Here is a 15,338-nt window from a genome sequence, read left to right on the forward strand (position 1 = left end):
ATCAGGTCTGGTTTATATTCTCCGAGGGAGCTGAGAAATTTGTTTCAAAATTGGACGCAGGTCTCTAAACTGACCTAGATGACGTGTAAAATAAAACGAAAATACTGCATTTAAAAAAACTAAGACTAAAGGGAAAAAGAGAAATGGGACAGCAAGAAGGAAAGTCTTCCCAAGGGACTTTCTTGGTCCGTTCCATTTCTGGGAAACTCAAGGTACTGTACCACCTCCTCAGGGCGAGTCCACTCACGTCCAAGGAGCCGACCGCCCAGTGCCCCACTTCCCCCAACTGCAGCCTCTGGGTGGTCCCCTTAGCCCCGCCCTCTCCCCACCTGGGCGCCCTCTGGAGCACGCCTCCTCCAAACGTCCCGCCCCGCCGCCGTCCGACTTCAGGCGCCGCGAATCGGCGCGCTGACGTCCGACGCTCCAGGTACTTTCCCCGCGGCCGGCCGGGCCCGGCGTGGGGGCGGGGCAGGGCGCGGAGCGCGCATGCGCCGCAGCGCCAGCGCTCTCCCCGGATTGTGCGGGGCCCGAACCTCTCCGCCGGCGCAGGCTCCGCTCGCGCCAGCTCGCTCCCGCCGCCATGTCTGCCACCGTCGAGCGGGAGTTTGAGGAGTTGGATGCTCAGAATCGCTGGCAGCAGCTGTATTTGGTGAGTCGCGGGCTCGCGCACTAGCCACAGTCTTCACCGAGGACCCGGGCTCGCGCCCACCGGCTCCCTCCCGCCTCCCCCGCCTCCTGCTCGGGGCGGAAGTGGCGGCGCGCGGGCCGCGTCAGGGGCGCGCCTGCGCCGACCGGGTCTCTGGGCCCTTCTGAAAAAAGACTTTGGGCGGGCGGGGGTGCTCCTCAGGAGCGCAAGCGCAGAGTTAGTTCTGGAAGGCGGCTCCACAGCGGCGCCTGGTGGCGGGCGAGGACGTACTCCGCCACCCTGGGGGGACCTGGGAGGTCGGGGGGTGGGGGGTACCCGGGAGACCCGCAGGCGGTCCGAGAGTCCGCGGGGGGCCGAGAGAAGGGAAGTGAGGCCTCAGGGGACGCGGGCGGGCGGTGGGGAGCCGGCTGCAGGCTTGTGGGAGTTCGCAAGCCCTGGTGGCTGACTCTGCCCGCGGATACCTTTTTCGTTGGCCAGGTGTTCTGTGGCTGAGCGGAGGCCAGCCGGCTCTGGCCTTGGTGTTCTGGGTGGCTTTTGGGCATCTCGAAATGGCAGTGCCTAAACCGTGGGGACGGTGGAAGCTCCCGGCGAGTTAGCAGTCTTAATGTTTTCAGAGAGCCCAGAGTCTCAGCGCGTGGGTCGTCCTCCACAAACAGCTTCCAGGAACGAGAATATCTGGCTTTGGTTGTTAGTTAAAAGAAAGAAAAAGGGTGTTCTCTTTTAAATCTTCTTTACCGAGGAATACTTTACAGTAAGAGAGACAGATTTTATGTGTGGAGTTAAGCGAGTTTTCTAAATGTGTACACCTGTGTAGGCACCAACCAGGTCAAAATAATGAACCTTTTCATTACCCCGAAGGTGCCGTCATGCCCCTTCTTCCATCCCATAGACCAGACCACCGCTGTTCTGATTTCTTACTGCTGTGCAATAATCTTGCCTTTTCTCGAACTCAGTATGAGTGGAATCCTGAGTGTAGTTGGATTCTTTTGTAACTAGTTTCTTCACATCAGCTAGAGAACCTTTGAATTCATACAGAACTGTATCTCTTTGAAAATGATTTAGTTGTCTGTACTGTACTGCTTAATTATTAGCATGTTATTCCCAAGATTAAATTGAGTGGTTGGTGAGTTAAATGTTGCTTCGGCTGTTCGGTTCACTATGCAGAAAAAGGGGAAAAAAAAGAAAGGTTTTTCCTGTAAATCTGGATGATTCTGGGTTTCTCCCCCATTTAAATTCATTTAGTTCAAGGACAGTAAAAATTGCTTCTTTGTCATTATGATCAGAATGTAACTTTTTTTTCTTGAACACATTAGCAGGAAGTGTAATAAATACCCTGATTCACTTGAGTACAGAGTATATTAGAACAGAGTACTAACTTTTGAGAACGCTGGTAATGGCTTTACTAATTATAGAAAATTTTAAATGCAAATTCTGGTAGGAATCTTTATGTGAGAGCCTGCCGACTTCTCCTGTTACATTTGTTTAAATACAAGCTACTGTCTCCAAGTTGCTACTGATAAATCAAAATTCAGATTTGAGAAGAGAAAGGTGAATGCTACAGCTTAATTCAGCTTAACATTTTGGTTAAGCAGTTTGATTTTAGGGTGGTGGGGATAGCATTAATATATTTGAAAATTTAATGAAAACTAATTCCCTCTCACCATAAAAATGGACCTTTCTTATATCCACTGAAAATGTCACATTAAATTTCAAGGAATTCAGGAAACCCTTCCATGAACTGGTTGGTGCCAAGGAATCCTTTAGTGGTTTAGTCAATGCTTTTATTATTTTTTTCATAACAGAAGAAGAAGGGCATTCGTTTGGTCAGTAGAAATCACGTAAAACATACTGGTGTTATGATAATAGTGGGTCACAAACCAAGAAAGTTAGTAATGGAAAGCAAGTGTAGAAAAAGGTTTTCCTTTGACTCTAGAATGTACATTCAGCCTTACTACAAATAAGTACTGAGCACCAGTGGTGTACCAGTCTTGCTCTGGGCCGTTGAGATTCGGCAGAGAATGAAGCAAAGTTTCTTCTCTTGGGGAGCTCACAATTCTAGGATTTGTTCTTTTGATGGCCTCATCACAATTCGCTATTTTCGTTCATCCACTCCTAACACATCTATTATGTATCAGTGTTAGACTGAGTCCCAGCTCTCAAGGATCTAGCCCACTGGGTGTAGTAAATGGGTAAGAAGATGAAAACATAAAAGTAAGAAATGCAAAAGCTAGTTTTAAGCACAGGGTGTTGTCTAATCACCCAAAAGGGTGCACCTGGAAATTCTGGTAGTGATTCTGCAGGAGGTGTGGCCTTACCTAAGTCTTGAAGGACAAGTTGGCTAGGTGAAGAGAATAAGGGAAGAAGAATTATTGTTCCAGAGAAGGAAGGAATGTGTGCAGAGGTACAGAGCGTAGAACTGAAGGAATGTGTGCAGAGGTACAGAGCGTAGAACAAGAGGACTACCAAGAAATTAGCCTCGTGAGGAGTATGGAATGAAGTTGAGGTGCTGGAGGGATAAGGCTGGAGAGTAAGACAGAGGCTATTAGGTGCCTGTAGATCAGACTATGGAATTGGAGCTAGTTGATAGGACTCATTGAGGAATTTTAAGCCTGGAAGTACCGTGCAAGATCATACTATATATTTTTAAAATTTTTTATTTTATTATTTCTTAAAGGTTTTAATTATTTTTTGTCAGAGAGCGTGCGAGTGAGCGAGAGCACAAGCAGGGGGAGCATCAGGCAGAGGGAGAAGCAGGCTTCCCGCTGAGCAAGGAGCCCAGTGTGGGACTCAGTCCTAGGACCCTGGGATCATGACCTGAGCCAAAGGCAGATGCTTAACCGACTGAGCCACCCAGGCATCCCTTTACTATATTTACTTTTTAGTAAGATTGTTCTACTGGTGTGAATGATGGGGCTCTCTGTAGGCAGGTAGTACAGGGAAGTATTCTGTTGGAATAAACCAGAAGAGAAGTGTTGACCTCCTGAACTAAGGCAGTGGCAGGAGGAATGAAGGGGAGATACTGATTTGAAGTGGTAAGGGGATAAGATGTGTTTGGTTTTGAAACTGTTAAGTTTGAGATGCCTGTAAGACGTCAAAATGGAAATAGTTTAATATATAAATACAGACTTCAGGGAGGTCTGAGCTGTAAATAGGATTTTTGGAAATCATGAGCGCATAGGTGGTATTTGTGGATGAGGTCATCTAGGGAAAATATGGAGGGTTTGGAAATGCTGAAGGCCAACAACAATTAAGTAGGGGAAATATGGAGGGTTTGGAAATGCTGAAGGCCAACAACAATTAAGGGTGTAGATAAAGAAAGAAGCTTGCAAAAAAGACTAGAAAGGAATAATCATGGAAGTGGGAGAAAATTGATTGTGGGTGTGAAAGGAGTTGATGGTGAGGAGGGCCACATGCAGCAGATGGGAAAATAAAGTCAAAACTGAAAGGGCCCATTGACTTAAGGGGTGGATGTCCACACCCTTATTTTTTATTATTTGGTGTTGTTTTGTTTTGTGTGAGTTGTTTTTGTTTTGCTTTGTTTTTAGAGGTGGGAGAAAGAGAGGGTGGGAGGGAGAGGGGGATAGAGAGAGAATCTTAAGCAGGCTCCATGCCCACCCTGGGTGAGCTTGATCTCACAACCCTGAAATCTTGACCTGAACCAAGATCAGGAGTTGATGCCTAACCCACCTGAGCTACCCAGGTACCCCCAGATACCTTTAAAGATAACAATTTCAGTGGAGTACGAAAGATGCTGAGCATGGAGAAGAGAAGGTGGGAAGAAGTACAACCACGTAAATGGAGACTACCATTTAGCTACCTACTATTTACATTTACCATGTAAATGGTAGGTAGCTAAAGTGACACACAGTTATGTCCCTTCTTACTGAAAACCTTCAGTGGTTTTTTTCACTGCTCATAATGTAAAATTCAGATCCTTCTGTGGCTCACAAGACCACATGGTCTTCCTCCCCATATGACTTTCTTCCCTCTTCGTTGGGCTCTATTCCTTGAAATGTATGTGTCTGTTCTTCCCTGAGGGTCTTCATAATTGTAGCTCTCTTTGCTTTAGCACAACTTCTCCCCCTATTTTCCCCATTAACTACCTCCTACTCATTCCTGAAGTCTCACTTCCTTAGTGAGGGGCCTTCCTGCCCCTCCCCTGCAGGATATGATCCCCTGTTACATACTCCATAGTGTTCCACGACTTCCCCTTTCATAGCATTGCGTTGGTTGTAATGTGCAGCAGATTATTTAGAGAACACAAATTTGCATTAAGCAAACCACTGTTATTTGAGTAGGGGAAAAGTGCTTAAGTGAGCTCTCTGCTTTGTCTGTCACAAGACTGGGTGATATCTGTGAATTTTTTTGGCCATGCTAATTGGATTAGGAAAAGAAAGGCTTTGCTCTTGGGCAAAAGCTAGATATAACTAGAAGTTGGACTTGCTTAGTGGTGTGAGAACTTTTGCTTTACACCTTATTGAAAGTCTTGCAGGAAAGGAAAAAATGAATTGATTATTTTGAGTGTGAAACTCTTTGGCCTCTTACTCCGTTTTACCCAGTTTTGAACAGTTGCTTTTATAACATAGCTTTTGGTAATAGGAGGTTTCTTAGGAATGAGTTACGGGGTCAGAGCAGAACAGACTATAAATTTCTCTTCTGCATTGTCTCATTAGAACTTCATGCAGGCAGTGCCAGTGCCTTGCACAACATCGGGCACTTAGTAGGTGCATGATAAATCTTTGTTGAATAATGACCTCTTACCAGAGAAGCCTGACTTGATGTGTTTTGGGAGAGGGGGAGGATAAGCCTAAAGAGAGAGGTTAGAAGTTGAAGAAATAGAAGGGATTACTGTTGGTGCCAGAAACCTTGAAAAGCAGGTGCTGATGGGAGCAAGAGCACATAGATGGAAGAACTGGCCTTGAAAGAGCACAACTGGCTGAAGTGAGATTGCTGGAAAAGTCTAATTTGGTTTGACTGACAAACTAATGAAACATTAATGTAGTCTCAGGTTAACTGCTTTTTGAGAAATGTTCATGATTGCTTTTTTGTTTGTTTGTTTGTAGTCACTGCTGATTGCTGTCTGAATCAGGCTGGGGCATGAGAAGGGCAGAGAAAGAATGAAGTTTTATGAGCTTTCAGGGAAGGGAGTGAAACTGTATGGAAATGGCAAAAAAAAAAAAAAAAAAAAGAAAAAGAAAAAATCATCTAAGCCATGGAGTAATGTTTCTGTAAATGGTGGCTCAGAAAGAATTTGGTTGACTAATCAGAGTTTAGGAACTGTGAAACTCTTAACTGGTCATTTTTCTTTATTAGAAATTAGTAGTTCAGATAACTGCCAGAGTAAGAGTCATTTGTGAGTCAGCCAAGTTTTAGAAGTAGAGTATCAAGGGAAGTCTGTTTTTCTAGTATTTATAGTGGGTAGCCACAGGATAAACCAAAGCTTTCTTTTTTTTTTTTTTTTTTTTTTTTTTTAATTTATTTGACAGAGATCACAAGCAGGCAGAGAGGCAGGCAGGGCCGGGGAGGGGGGTTGGGAAGCAGACTCCCTGACAAGCAGAGAGCCCGATGCAGGGCTCGATCCAGGGACCCTGAGATCATGACCTGAGCCGAAGGCAGAGGCTTAACCCACTGTGTCACCCAGGCGCCCCAAACCAAAGCTCTCTTGTACTAAAACACTTCCTTTGCAGTGTGTATTACGCGTTGTCTGCAATTGTTTAATCTTAGGATTAGGGGTTTCACATGGTTGCATGTGCTCTTCTCTACAGACTCCTTAAATTTCCTTGAAAATAGCCTGCTTTCTCATATTTGGAGTCTTTGCATATGTTGGATATTTTCTATGCCTTATATATCTAGGAAACCTCTTTAAGACTAGCCTCTGGTCTCCTTAGGCAAAGTTATGGGATTCCTGAACCTCTATATTCTTTTATTGGAGTATGAATCACATAGTGTTATAACTGTCTACTTGTGTGTCAAGCTCTTTGAGGGGTACTTTGTTTTTGTTTCCCCACCATTTGCCTGTAGTTCTGAGACATTCACTAAACAAAAGAATCACGCTCCCCTTTTAAAATGTTGGCCCCTTGCGGCTCCTGCCTGGTTCAGTTGGTGGAGCATGCACTTCTTCTTCTTCTTCTTCTTTTTTTTTTTTTTTTTAAGATTTTATTTATTTATTTATTTGACACAGAGAGAGAGAGAGAGAGAGAGAGAGATCTCACAAGTAGGCAGAGAGGCAGGTAGAGAAGGGGAAGCAGGCTCCCTGCTGAGCAGAGAGGCCAATGTGGAGCTTGATCCCAGGACCCTGAGATCATGACCTGAGCCGAAGGCAGAGGCTTAACCCACTGAGCCACCCAGGCGCCCTGAGCATGTACCTCTTGATCTCGGGGTTGTGAATTCAAGCCCTGCATTGGGTGTAGAGATTACTTAAAAATCTTAAAAATAGATAAATAACATGTTAGCACCTTGATGTATTCCAGCCCCCTCATTCATAGCTGAGGAGATGCCTGTCCAACATGAGGTTGGGACTTCTATACAGTTGCCACCATAGCCAACAGTGACACAGATGGGACCCAAATTTAGTCCTTAGGATTCTCATTTCTGTGTTATCCCAATTCGCCATTGCAACTACTTACACTGCTTTCTCCTTAAGATCTACTTGAGATTAATGCCACTGATGGTATCATTTAAATTTTTCGTAGCAAGGAGAGAACGGAATGTGTTTTAATAGGTGGGGTCATTTGGGGATACTAACAGTATCTGGGATCCGTGGATTAGACTGGACAGTGATTTCCAAGTCCCCTGAAACTCTCTGCTAAATTGTGTGTATGTGTGAGTGTGTTTCGGTATTTTGTTTCTAGGTGATTCAATAGCTTTTGTTCTGCTGTGGATCTCTGTGACTCCTTCATAGTTAAGGGCCACCGCTTTAAGGGAAAGCAGCTGTGGGAATGGTGCCCCTGTAGAGAATATATAACTAGAAATTATAACTGAGTTTTGGCTCTGATGTATGTTCTATAGTTACTGATACCTGCCTGCAATTGTGGAAATCCAGACAGTCACCTTTGTCTTAGGCTTTCTAGCTTGCCTTTTCCAATTTCTTGTTTTTGTTTGTTTGTTTGTTTGTTTGTTTGTTTTTTGAGGGAGTCTGCAGAGGGAGCAGGAGAGAGAATCTTAAGCAGGCTCTACACCTAGTGTGGAGCCTGATTTGGGGCTCTATCTTAAAATCCTGAGATCACGAACTGGTCAAAATTTAGGTGCTCAACCAACTGAGCCACACAGGCGCCCCTCAATTTCTTGATTTTAACCGGAATCTCCAAGAACTCAAAGCTACTCCCAGATCGCTACTATGCACATAATTCCCTGTTCCCAGTTGGAGACCTGTTACAGCTCTTGCAGTCTCCTGTTCTGTCGTTCTGTCTCCCTGCTTGATCACTTAGTGCTCTGTTAAAGTCACTGTTTCTTGAGGGCTGTTTGTTGGGGCTTGTTTATTTTTTTCATTTCAAAAAAATTTTATTTATTTATTTATGAGATAAGAGCGCAATTGGAGAGGAGCAGAGGGAGAGGGAAAGAAGCAGACTCCATGCTGAGCACAGAACCCCGTGTGGGGCCTTGATCCCACAAGCCTGACATCATGACCTGAGCCGAAGTCAAGAGCTGGCCACTCAACCAGCTGAGCCACCGAGGCACCCCAGAGGGGCTTGGTTAAAGTAACTGGCATATTAGAACTTTTGTAATACTCTCCATTATTCTGGGTAGCATGCTTAGCTGTGTACTGTGTCAGTCTAGCATGTAAAATTTAAAACATAGCAGCTGATAACTGAGGAAGAAATAGGGTTCTGCAGGATAATTTTAAAGAATGTAAATTCTGACTTTGTTGTTCTGAGTCAAATACTCAGATGTTCTAATTAATGATGTTCTAGCTTGCCTGGCTATTATCTGAAATAGTTGTTGAAAATGAATGTGATGCTACTTTAAATGTATTTAATGTAGTGCTAATTTAATGTTCCATTTATGGTATAGTAGTAGTAATGTTCAGGCAGTTGTTTTGGCTTAATGGTGAAATCCTTGGTTTTAGATTTTAAACATAGGGGTGCCTGGGTGGCTCAGTCAGTTAACATTTGCCTTAGGCTCAGGTCATGATCCTGGGGTCCTGGGATTGAGCCATATGTGGGGCTCTCTGCTCAGCAGAGAGTCTACCTCTCCTTCTGCTTCTGCCTGCCCATCCCCACGCCCCGTCTCCTGTCAAATAAATAAATAAATAAATCCTTAAAGATCTTAAAACATCTTTAAACGCCTTTAAAATGAAACCTATGAACAAGAGGAATGCCTGCATACATAAAATCCTCTAAATTTTAGGATGCGATTTCAAACTGTTGGGGTTGATGACCTCTGGGAAAGAAGTCCTGGTTGAGAAACTGATTTCTGATTAGACGCTTTATCTGTGAATTTCTGGTACTTTTTCAGTGTGGTATTTTCATGTTTTTTTTTTTTGTTTTTTTTAAGATTTTATTTATTTGACAGAGATCACAAGTAGGCAGAGAGGTAGGCAGAGAAAGAGAGAGGAGGAAGCAGGCTCCCTGCTGAGCAGAGTCTGATGCGGGGCTCCATCCCAGTACCCTGGGATCATGACCTGAGCTGAAGACAGAAGCTTAACATATTGAGCCACCCAGGCGCCCCTTCATGTTTGTTTTAATGTACTCTTCTTAATCCTTTTGCAACCAGTATGTCTGATTTAATATGCTCTTCCTCTGTCAATTTAATTTGGTTTATTTCACTGAGCATTTATAACTTTGTTTCATACTGCTTTCATTCCTTTGAAGAAAATCTCATACCGAATTATTTTCTTTCACTGTATTTGAACAGTTTTATACTCTGAAAGCTGTCAGTTCCTCTTTGTAGTTTCTAGTTGACCCTGGAACAATACAGGGTTAGGGGTGTCCACATATAAGTTTTAACTCCCTAAAACTTAGTTATTATTAGCCCACTGTTGACTGGAAGCCTTACCAAAGACATAGTCAATTAAGATATTTTTTATGTTGTGTGTATTTTATAGTGTATTTTTATAACAAAATGAGCTAGAGAAAAGAAAATGTTATTAAAATCATAAGGAAGAGGAGGCATCTGGGTGGTTCAGTCACTAAGTGTCTGCCTTTAGCTCAGGTGGATAGAGCCCTGCATTGGACTCCCTGCTCCTTGAGAAGCCTGCTTCTCTCTCTCCCCCTGCTGTGTTCCCTCTCTCGCTGTGTCTCTCTTTGTCAAATAAAATCTGGGAAAAAAAATCATAAGGAAGAGAAAATACCATTTTGTTCAAGGGTCAACTACTTAATCGTGCTTCCAGAAATTCTTTAGATGGGTTGGACTTAGGTTGTATGGCTCCCAGAGTGTGACCACTCTGTTCCTAGTCAAGGGCTGGTATGCTGGGGTCACCTTAGAAAACTGAAGTCACTTCATGACAGTGAGACCTGCTTCTGCATGGATTTATGTTTTAATCATTGCCTGCTTTCCTTTCTCCCTCCCTCTATCGCACTCCTACAAAACAAATACTAGCACAATGTTCTACACCTTGCTTTTTTTCACTTAATCTGTCACTGGAAATCCTTCCATTTAGCTGTGTTCATTTTAACATTTTAATAGTATTCATTATTTAACCATTGGTCTATGGGCTTGTAGATTATTTCTAGTCGTTAGCTATTAAAAAACAATGTTGCAATGAATAACCTTACAAAGAAGTTTTATCAATGTACACTTCCATCAATGGTGTAAGAAAGTGCTTGTTTCCTTATACTCTTTGACCTCTACCCAGTTACATCATCTAACTTTCTGATCTTTATCTGAGAGGTGAAAAATAGTCTTACTGTAGTTATAATTTGCAGTTTTGTTGTAATGAGTGCCGCTGAACAGCTTCTCTTTTGAAAAAGCCATTTGTATGTCCTTTCTCTTTTTAATACATAGGAGTTCTTTACACATTAAGGAAGTTAAGTCTTTGTTGTATATTGCAAATATTTTTTCAATTTATTACCTTTTGGCCATGTTTGTGGTATTTTTTCATGTAGAAAATTTAAATTTTTATGAAATCTGATTTATCAGCTTTTTCTAGATTTTTGTCCCATGGCTTAGAAAGACCTTGTCTAGTCTATGATTACAAAAAATTTTCTTCAGTGTTTTCTTCTACAATTTTATGTTTGTTTTTTTTTTTAATGTTTAAATGATTGCTCAACCAGGACATTATTCTGATAAAAGGAATGAGGTATACATCCAATTAATTTTTTTGTATAAAATATATATAACAAAATATTCCATTTTAGCCATTTTTAAGTGTACAATTCAACGTCATTGATTCCATCTATAATGTTGTGCAACCATCACCACCGTTTCCAAAACCCTTTCAGCACCCCAAATAGAAACTCTGTACCCGTTAAGCAATAACTCCTTATTTCCCCCTCCTCCTGGTGACTTCTGCTCTACTTTCTATCTGTGAATTTGTCTCTTCTAGATACCTCATACAAGTGGAATCATATGTTAGTCCCTTTGTGTCTGGTTTGTTTCACTTAGCATAAGGTTGTCAAGGTTGAGCTATGTTTTTGTAGCCTGTTACCAACTTCATTCCTTTTTATGGCTGACTAATTTTTTTTGTATGTATATACCACATTTTGTTTCTCCATTCATCTGTTAATGGACACTTAGGTTGTGTTCACCTTTGGACTGCTATGAATAATGCTGCTATGAACATTGCTGTGCATATAGCCATTGGAATCCTTGTTTTTTAATTCTTTTGGATTTGGACCTAGAAGTGGAGTTGCTGGATAATATGGTAATTCTGTGTTTAGCTAAATGGTTTCTTTGGTGGCTGCAACGTTTTACGTTCCCACTAGCAGTGTTTGAGGATTTTAATTTCTTTATATCCTCACAAACACTTGTTATTTTCCATTTTTAAAATTATAGTCTTGCTAGTAGGTATGAATGGTTTATATTTGCATTTCTGTAATGACTAAGGATGTCGAGTATCTTTTTCCTGTGTTTATTGACTAATTGTATATCTTAGGAGAAATGTCTATTCAGGTCCTTCGCCTGTTTTTTTCCTAAGACAACTTTTTTTTAACCCCCCCCCTTTTTTTTTTAAGATTTTATTTATTTATTTGAGAGAGAGGGAGAGCACAGAGGGAGAGTAGGAGGAGAAGCAGACTCCCTGCTAAGCAGAGAGCCCAATATGGGACTTGATCTTGGGACCCTAAGATCATGACTTGAGCCGAAGGCAGATGCTTAACCAACTTAGCCACCCAGACACCCAAGACTTAATTTTTTTTTTTAGAGTAGTTTTAGGTTCACAGCAAAATTGAGGGGGAGCTGCAGAAATTTCTCATGTACCTCCTGCCCCCCACACATGCGGCCTTCCACGTTATCAAAATCCCCCACCAGAGTGGTATGTTTGTTATAATTGATGAGCCTACATTGATATAAATATCCAAAGTCCCTAGTTTACCTTGGGGTTCATTTTTTTTTTTTTTTTAAAGATTCCATTTATCCATTTGACAGACAGAGACACAAGTAGGCAGAGAGGCAGGCAGAGAGAGGAAGGGAAGCAGGCTCCCCGCTTCACAGAGAGCCTCATGCGGGGCTCGATCCCAGGACCCCAGGATCATGACCTGAGCCGAAGGCAGAGGCTTTAACCCACTGAGCCACCCAGGCGCCCCTTGGGGTACATTTTTGGTGGTATACATTCTGAGGCTTTGGGCAAATGTATCCATGTATCCATCATTATGGCATCATATATAAAAATCCAGTGTTCTCCCTATTCATCCCTACCCCCTTCCCCAACCCCAGAAACCATGATTGACCTTTTTACTGTCTACATAGTTTCGCCTTTTCCAAAAATGTCATATGGTTGGAATCATATAGTAAGTAGCCTTTTCAGATTGGCTTCTTTCACTTAGTAATATGCATTTAAGGTTCCTAAATGAATTACCATGCCATGTCTTCATGAACATTTTCTTTTGAACACTGAATAATAAGACTCCATTGTCTGGATGTAACATTGTTTTTCCATTCATCTGCTGAAGGACATCTTGGTTGCTTCCAAGTTTTGACAGCTGTATGTAAAGCTGCTATGTCCGGTTTTTCTGTGGACATAAGTTTTCACCTTCTTTGGGTAAATAGCAAGGAGTGCAATTACTGGATCATATGGTAAGAGTATGTTTAGTTTTTTGAGAAACCACCAAACTGTTTTCCAAAGTGGCTGTACCATTTTGTATTCTCACCAACAATGAATGAGAGTTATTGTGCTTTATATCCTTGTCAACTTTTGGTGTTCTCAGTGTTCCAGATTTTGGCCATTTTAATAGATGTCTGTGTATTTTTACATTGTTTGTCCTTTTGTTGTTGAATTGTAGGAATTCTTTGTATGTTGTGGTTATTAATCCCTTGTCAGATACATGATAGGCAAATATTTTTTCCCAAGCTGTGTGTTTCCTTTTATTTTTTTATTTTATTTTTTATTTTTTTTAAGATTTTATTTGTTTATTTGACAGAGAGAGATCACAAGTAGACAGAGAGGCAGGCAGAGAGAGAGAGAGAGAGGGAAGCAGGCTCCCCGCTGAGCAGAGAGCCCGATGCGGGACTCGATCCCAGGACCCCGAGATCATGACCTGAGCTGAAGGCAGCGGCTTAACCCACTGAGCTACCCAGGTGCCCCTGTGTGTTTCCTTTTAATTGTGTACTGTCATTTGATGAACAGAGATTTTAATTTTGATGAAGTCCAGTGTATTTTATTTTATTTTTTTTTGTCACCTGTGCTTTTGGTGTCATAATTTAAGAAACCATCACCAAATCTAAGATGATGACTTTCAGTGCCTATGCTCTCTTCCAAGAGTTTTATTGTTTTAGCTCTTACATTTGGTCTTTGATCCATTTTAGTGGATTTTTGTATGGTGAAAGTCCGCTTTATTTTTTTTGCATGTGGATATCCAGTTTTCCCAGCATCACTTGTTTGTTTTGTTTTGTTTTTTTATTTTATTTTTTTTAAAGATTTTATTTATTTATTTGACAGACAGAGATCACAAGTAGGCAGAGAGGCAGGCAGAGAGAGAGGTGGAGGCAGGCTCCCTGCGGAGCAGAGAGCCTGACGCGGGGCTCGATCCCAGGACCCTGGGATCATGACCCGAGCTGAAGGCAGAGGCTTAACCCACTGAGCCACCCAGGCACCCCATCCAGCATCACTTGTTGAAAGACTTTCCACATTGAATTTGCTTGCGTGTTGAAAATCGAATGACTGTAGATCTGAGAGTTTATTTCTGAACTTTGTATTCTATTCCATTGATCTCTGTGACTGTTTTTATGCCATACCACACTGGTACAATTACTGTAGCTTTGCAGTAAGTTTTGTAATCAGGAAGTGTGAGTCCTCCAACTTTGTTACTCTTTTTCAAGATTATTTCGGCTATTCGGGGTCCTATGAAATTCCATATAAATACTGGGATGAGGTTTTCCATTTCTGCATAGTTGTCACTGAAATTTTGATAGAGATGACACTGAATCAGTGTATCACTCTAGGTAGTTTTGTATTCTTAGTATTTAAATCTTCAATTCATGAATACAGGATTTCTTTGTATTTATTTAGGTTATCCTTAATTTCAGCTGTGTTTTGTAGTTTCCAGTGTACAAATCTTTCACCTTTTTGGTTAAGTTTATTCAGAACAATTCTTTTTGATTCTGTTGTAAATGGGAATGTTTTCTTAATTTCCTTCTTTGGCTTCATTGCTAGTGTATAGAAATTCTGACTTTTGTATGTTGATTTTGTGTTCTGCAGCTTTGCTGAATGTATTAACTCAAGTTTTTTTTTGCGTGGGGGGGGTGGGTTCTTTAGGATTTTCTACATATAAGGTCATGTCATTTGTGAATAAAGATAGTTTTACAACTTCCTGTCCAATTTGAATGCCTATTTATTTATTATAGCACAGTTACTCTGGCTAAAATTTCAGTACTCCGTTGAATAGAAGTGGCGAAAGTGTGGGATGCCTGACTGGCTCATTTGGTAGAGCGTGTGATTTTTGTTCTTGAGGTTGTGAGTTTGAACCCCAGGTTAGGTGTGGAGATTACTTAAAAATAAAAATTTTAAAATAAATAAATAAAATCCTGGGGGGAAAAAGAAGTGGTGAAATTGGGAATCCTTGTCTTGTTCCTGACCAGTTTTTTTTTTTCCTAAATAATTGCCTGCCTTTATCATACTGTTTGCTGAATATCCCATCCCTTTTTCCTCCCTCATCCTGCCATTTAGAGTACCATCCTTATAATTTGCAGAATTCCTTTATGTATATTGGGTGAATGAAGCATGAACAAATGCCTGTACAATCTCATCTCTATGCTTGTTCATCCTCATTTCTTGCATTTTCCTCTCGTGCACCACAAATTCTGTGCTGCTTATACTTCTTGCAAGACATCAGTTATTCATTCTTTCTTTTGTTTATTTATTTTTCATTTGTTTATTTTTATGTACTTTTGCATCTTAATGACTTGGCGCGAGCTGTTTTGTCTACTTAGATCTGCCATTCTCTACTTGTTTATGTGGCATACTCCTGGTTATTCTTTTTTTTTTTTTTTGGTAAGTCTTCATTTTAAGTTTCTGCACCCAGTGTGGGACACGAACTTAACAACCCAGAGATCAAGAGTTGCATGCTTCACCAGCTAAGCTGGGCCAGCACCCCTCCTG

At 41.6% G+C, this 15,338-nt stretch overlaps 1 protein-coding gene across 3 annotated transcripts in view; it reads left to right on the forward strand.

The window, feature by feature from the left end:
- The first annotated feature begins 495 nt into the window (after positions 1–495).
- The window catches only part of LOC111142429 (protein tyrosine phosphatase, non-receptor type 2), an 80,638-nt gene continuing 65,795 nt past the window's right edge, over positions 496–15,338 (forward strand). For all 3 annotated transcript variants that reach the window (XM_022495548.1, XM_022495547.1, XM_022495549.1), the window contains exon 1: positions 496–649. In XM_022495548.1, coding sequence (XP_022351256.1) covers positions 581–649 — 69 coding nt within the window. In that variant the 5' untranslated portion in view covers positions 496–580. The remainder of the gene's footprint in view (positions 650–15,338) is intronic.

The sequence above is a fragment of the Enhydra lutris genome, unplaced genomic scaffold (assembly GCF_002288905.1).
Source record: "Enhydra lutris kenyoni isolate GAN:26980312 unplaced genomic scaffold, ASM228890v2 scaffoldscaffold8, whole genome shotgun sequence".
Taxonomy (NCBI): Eukaryota; Metazoa; Chordata; class Mammalia; order Carnivora; family Mustelidae; genus Enhydra; species Enhydra lutris.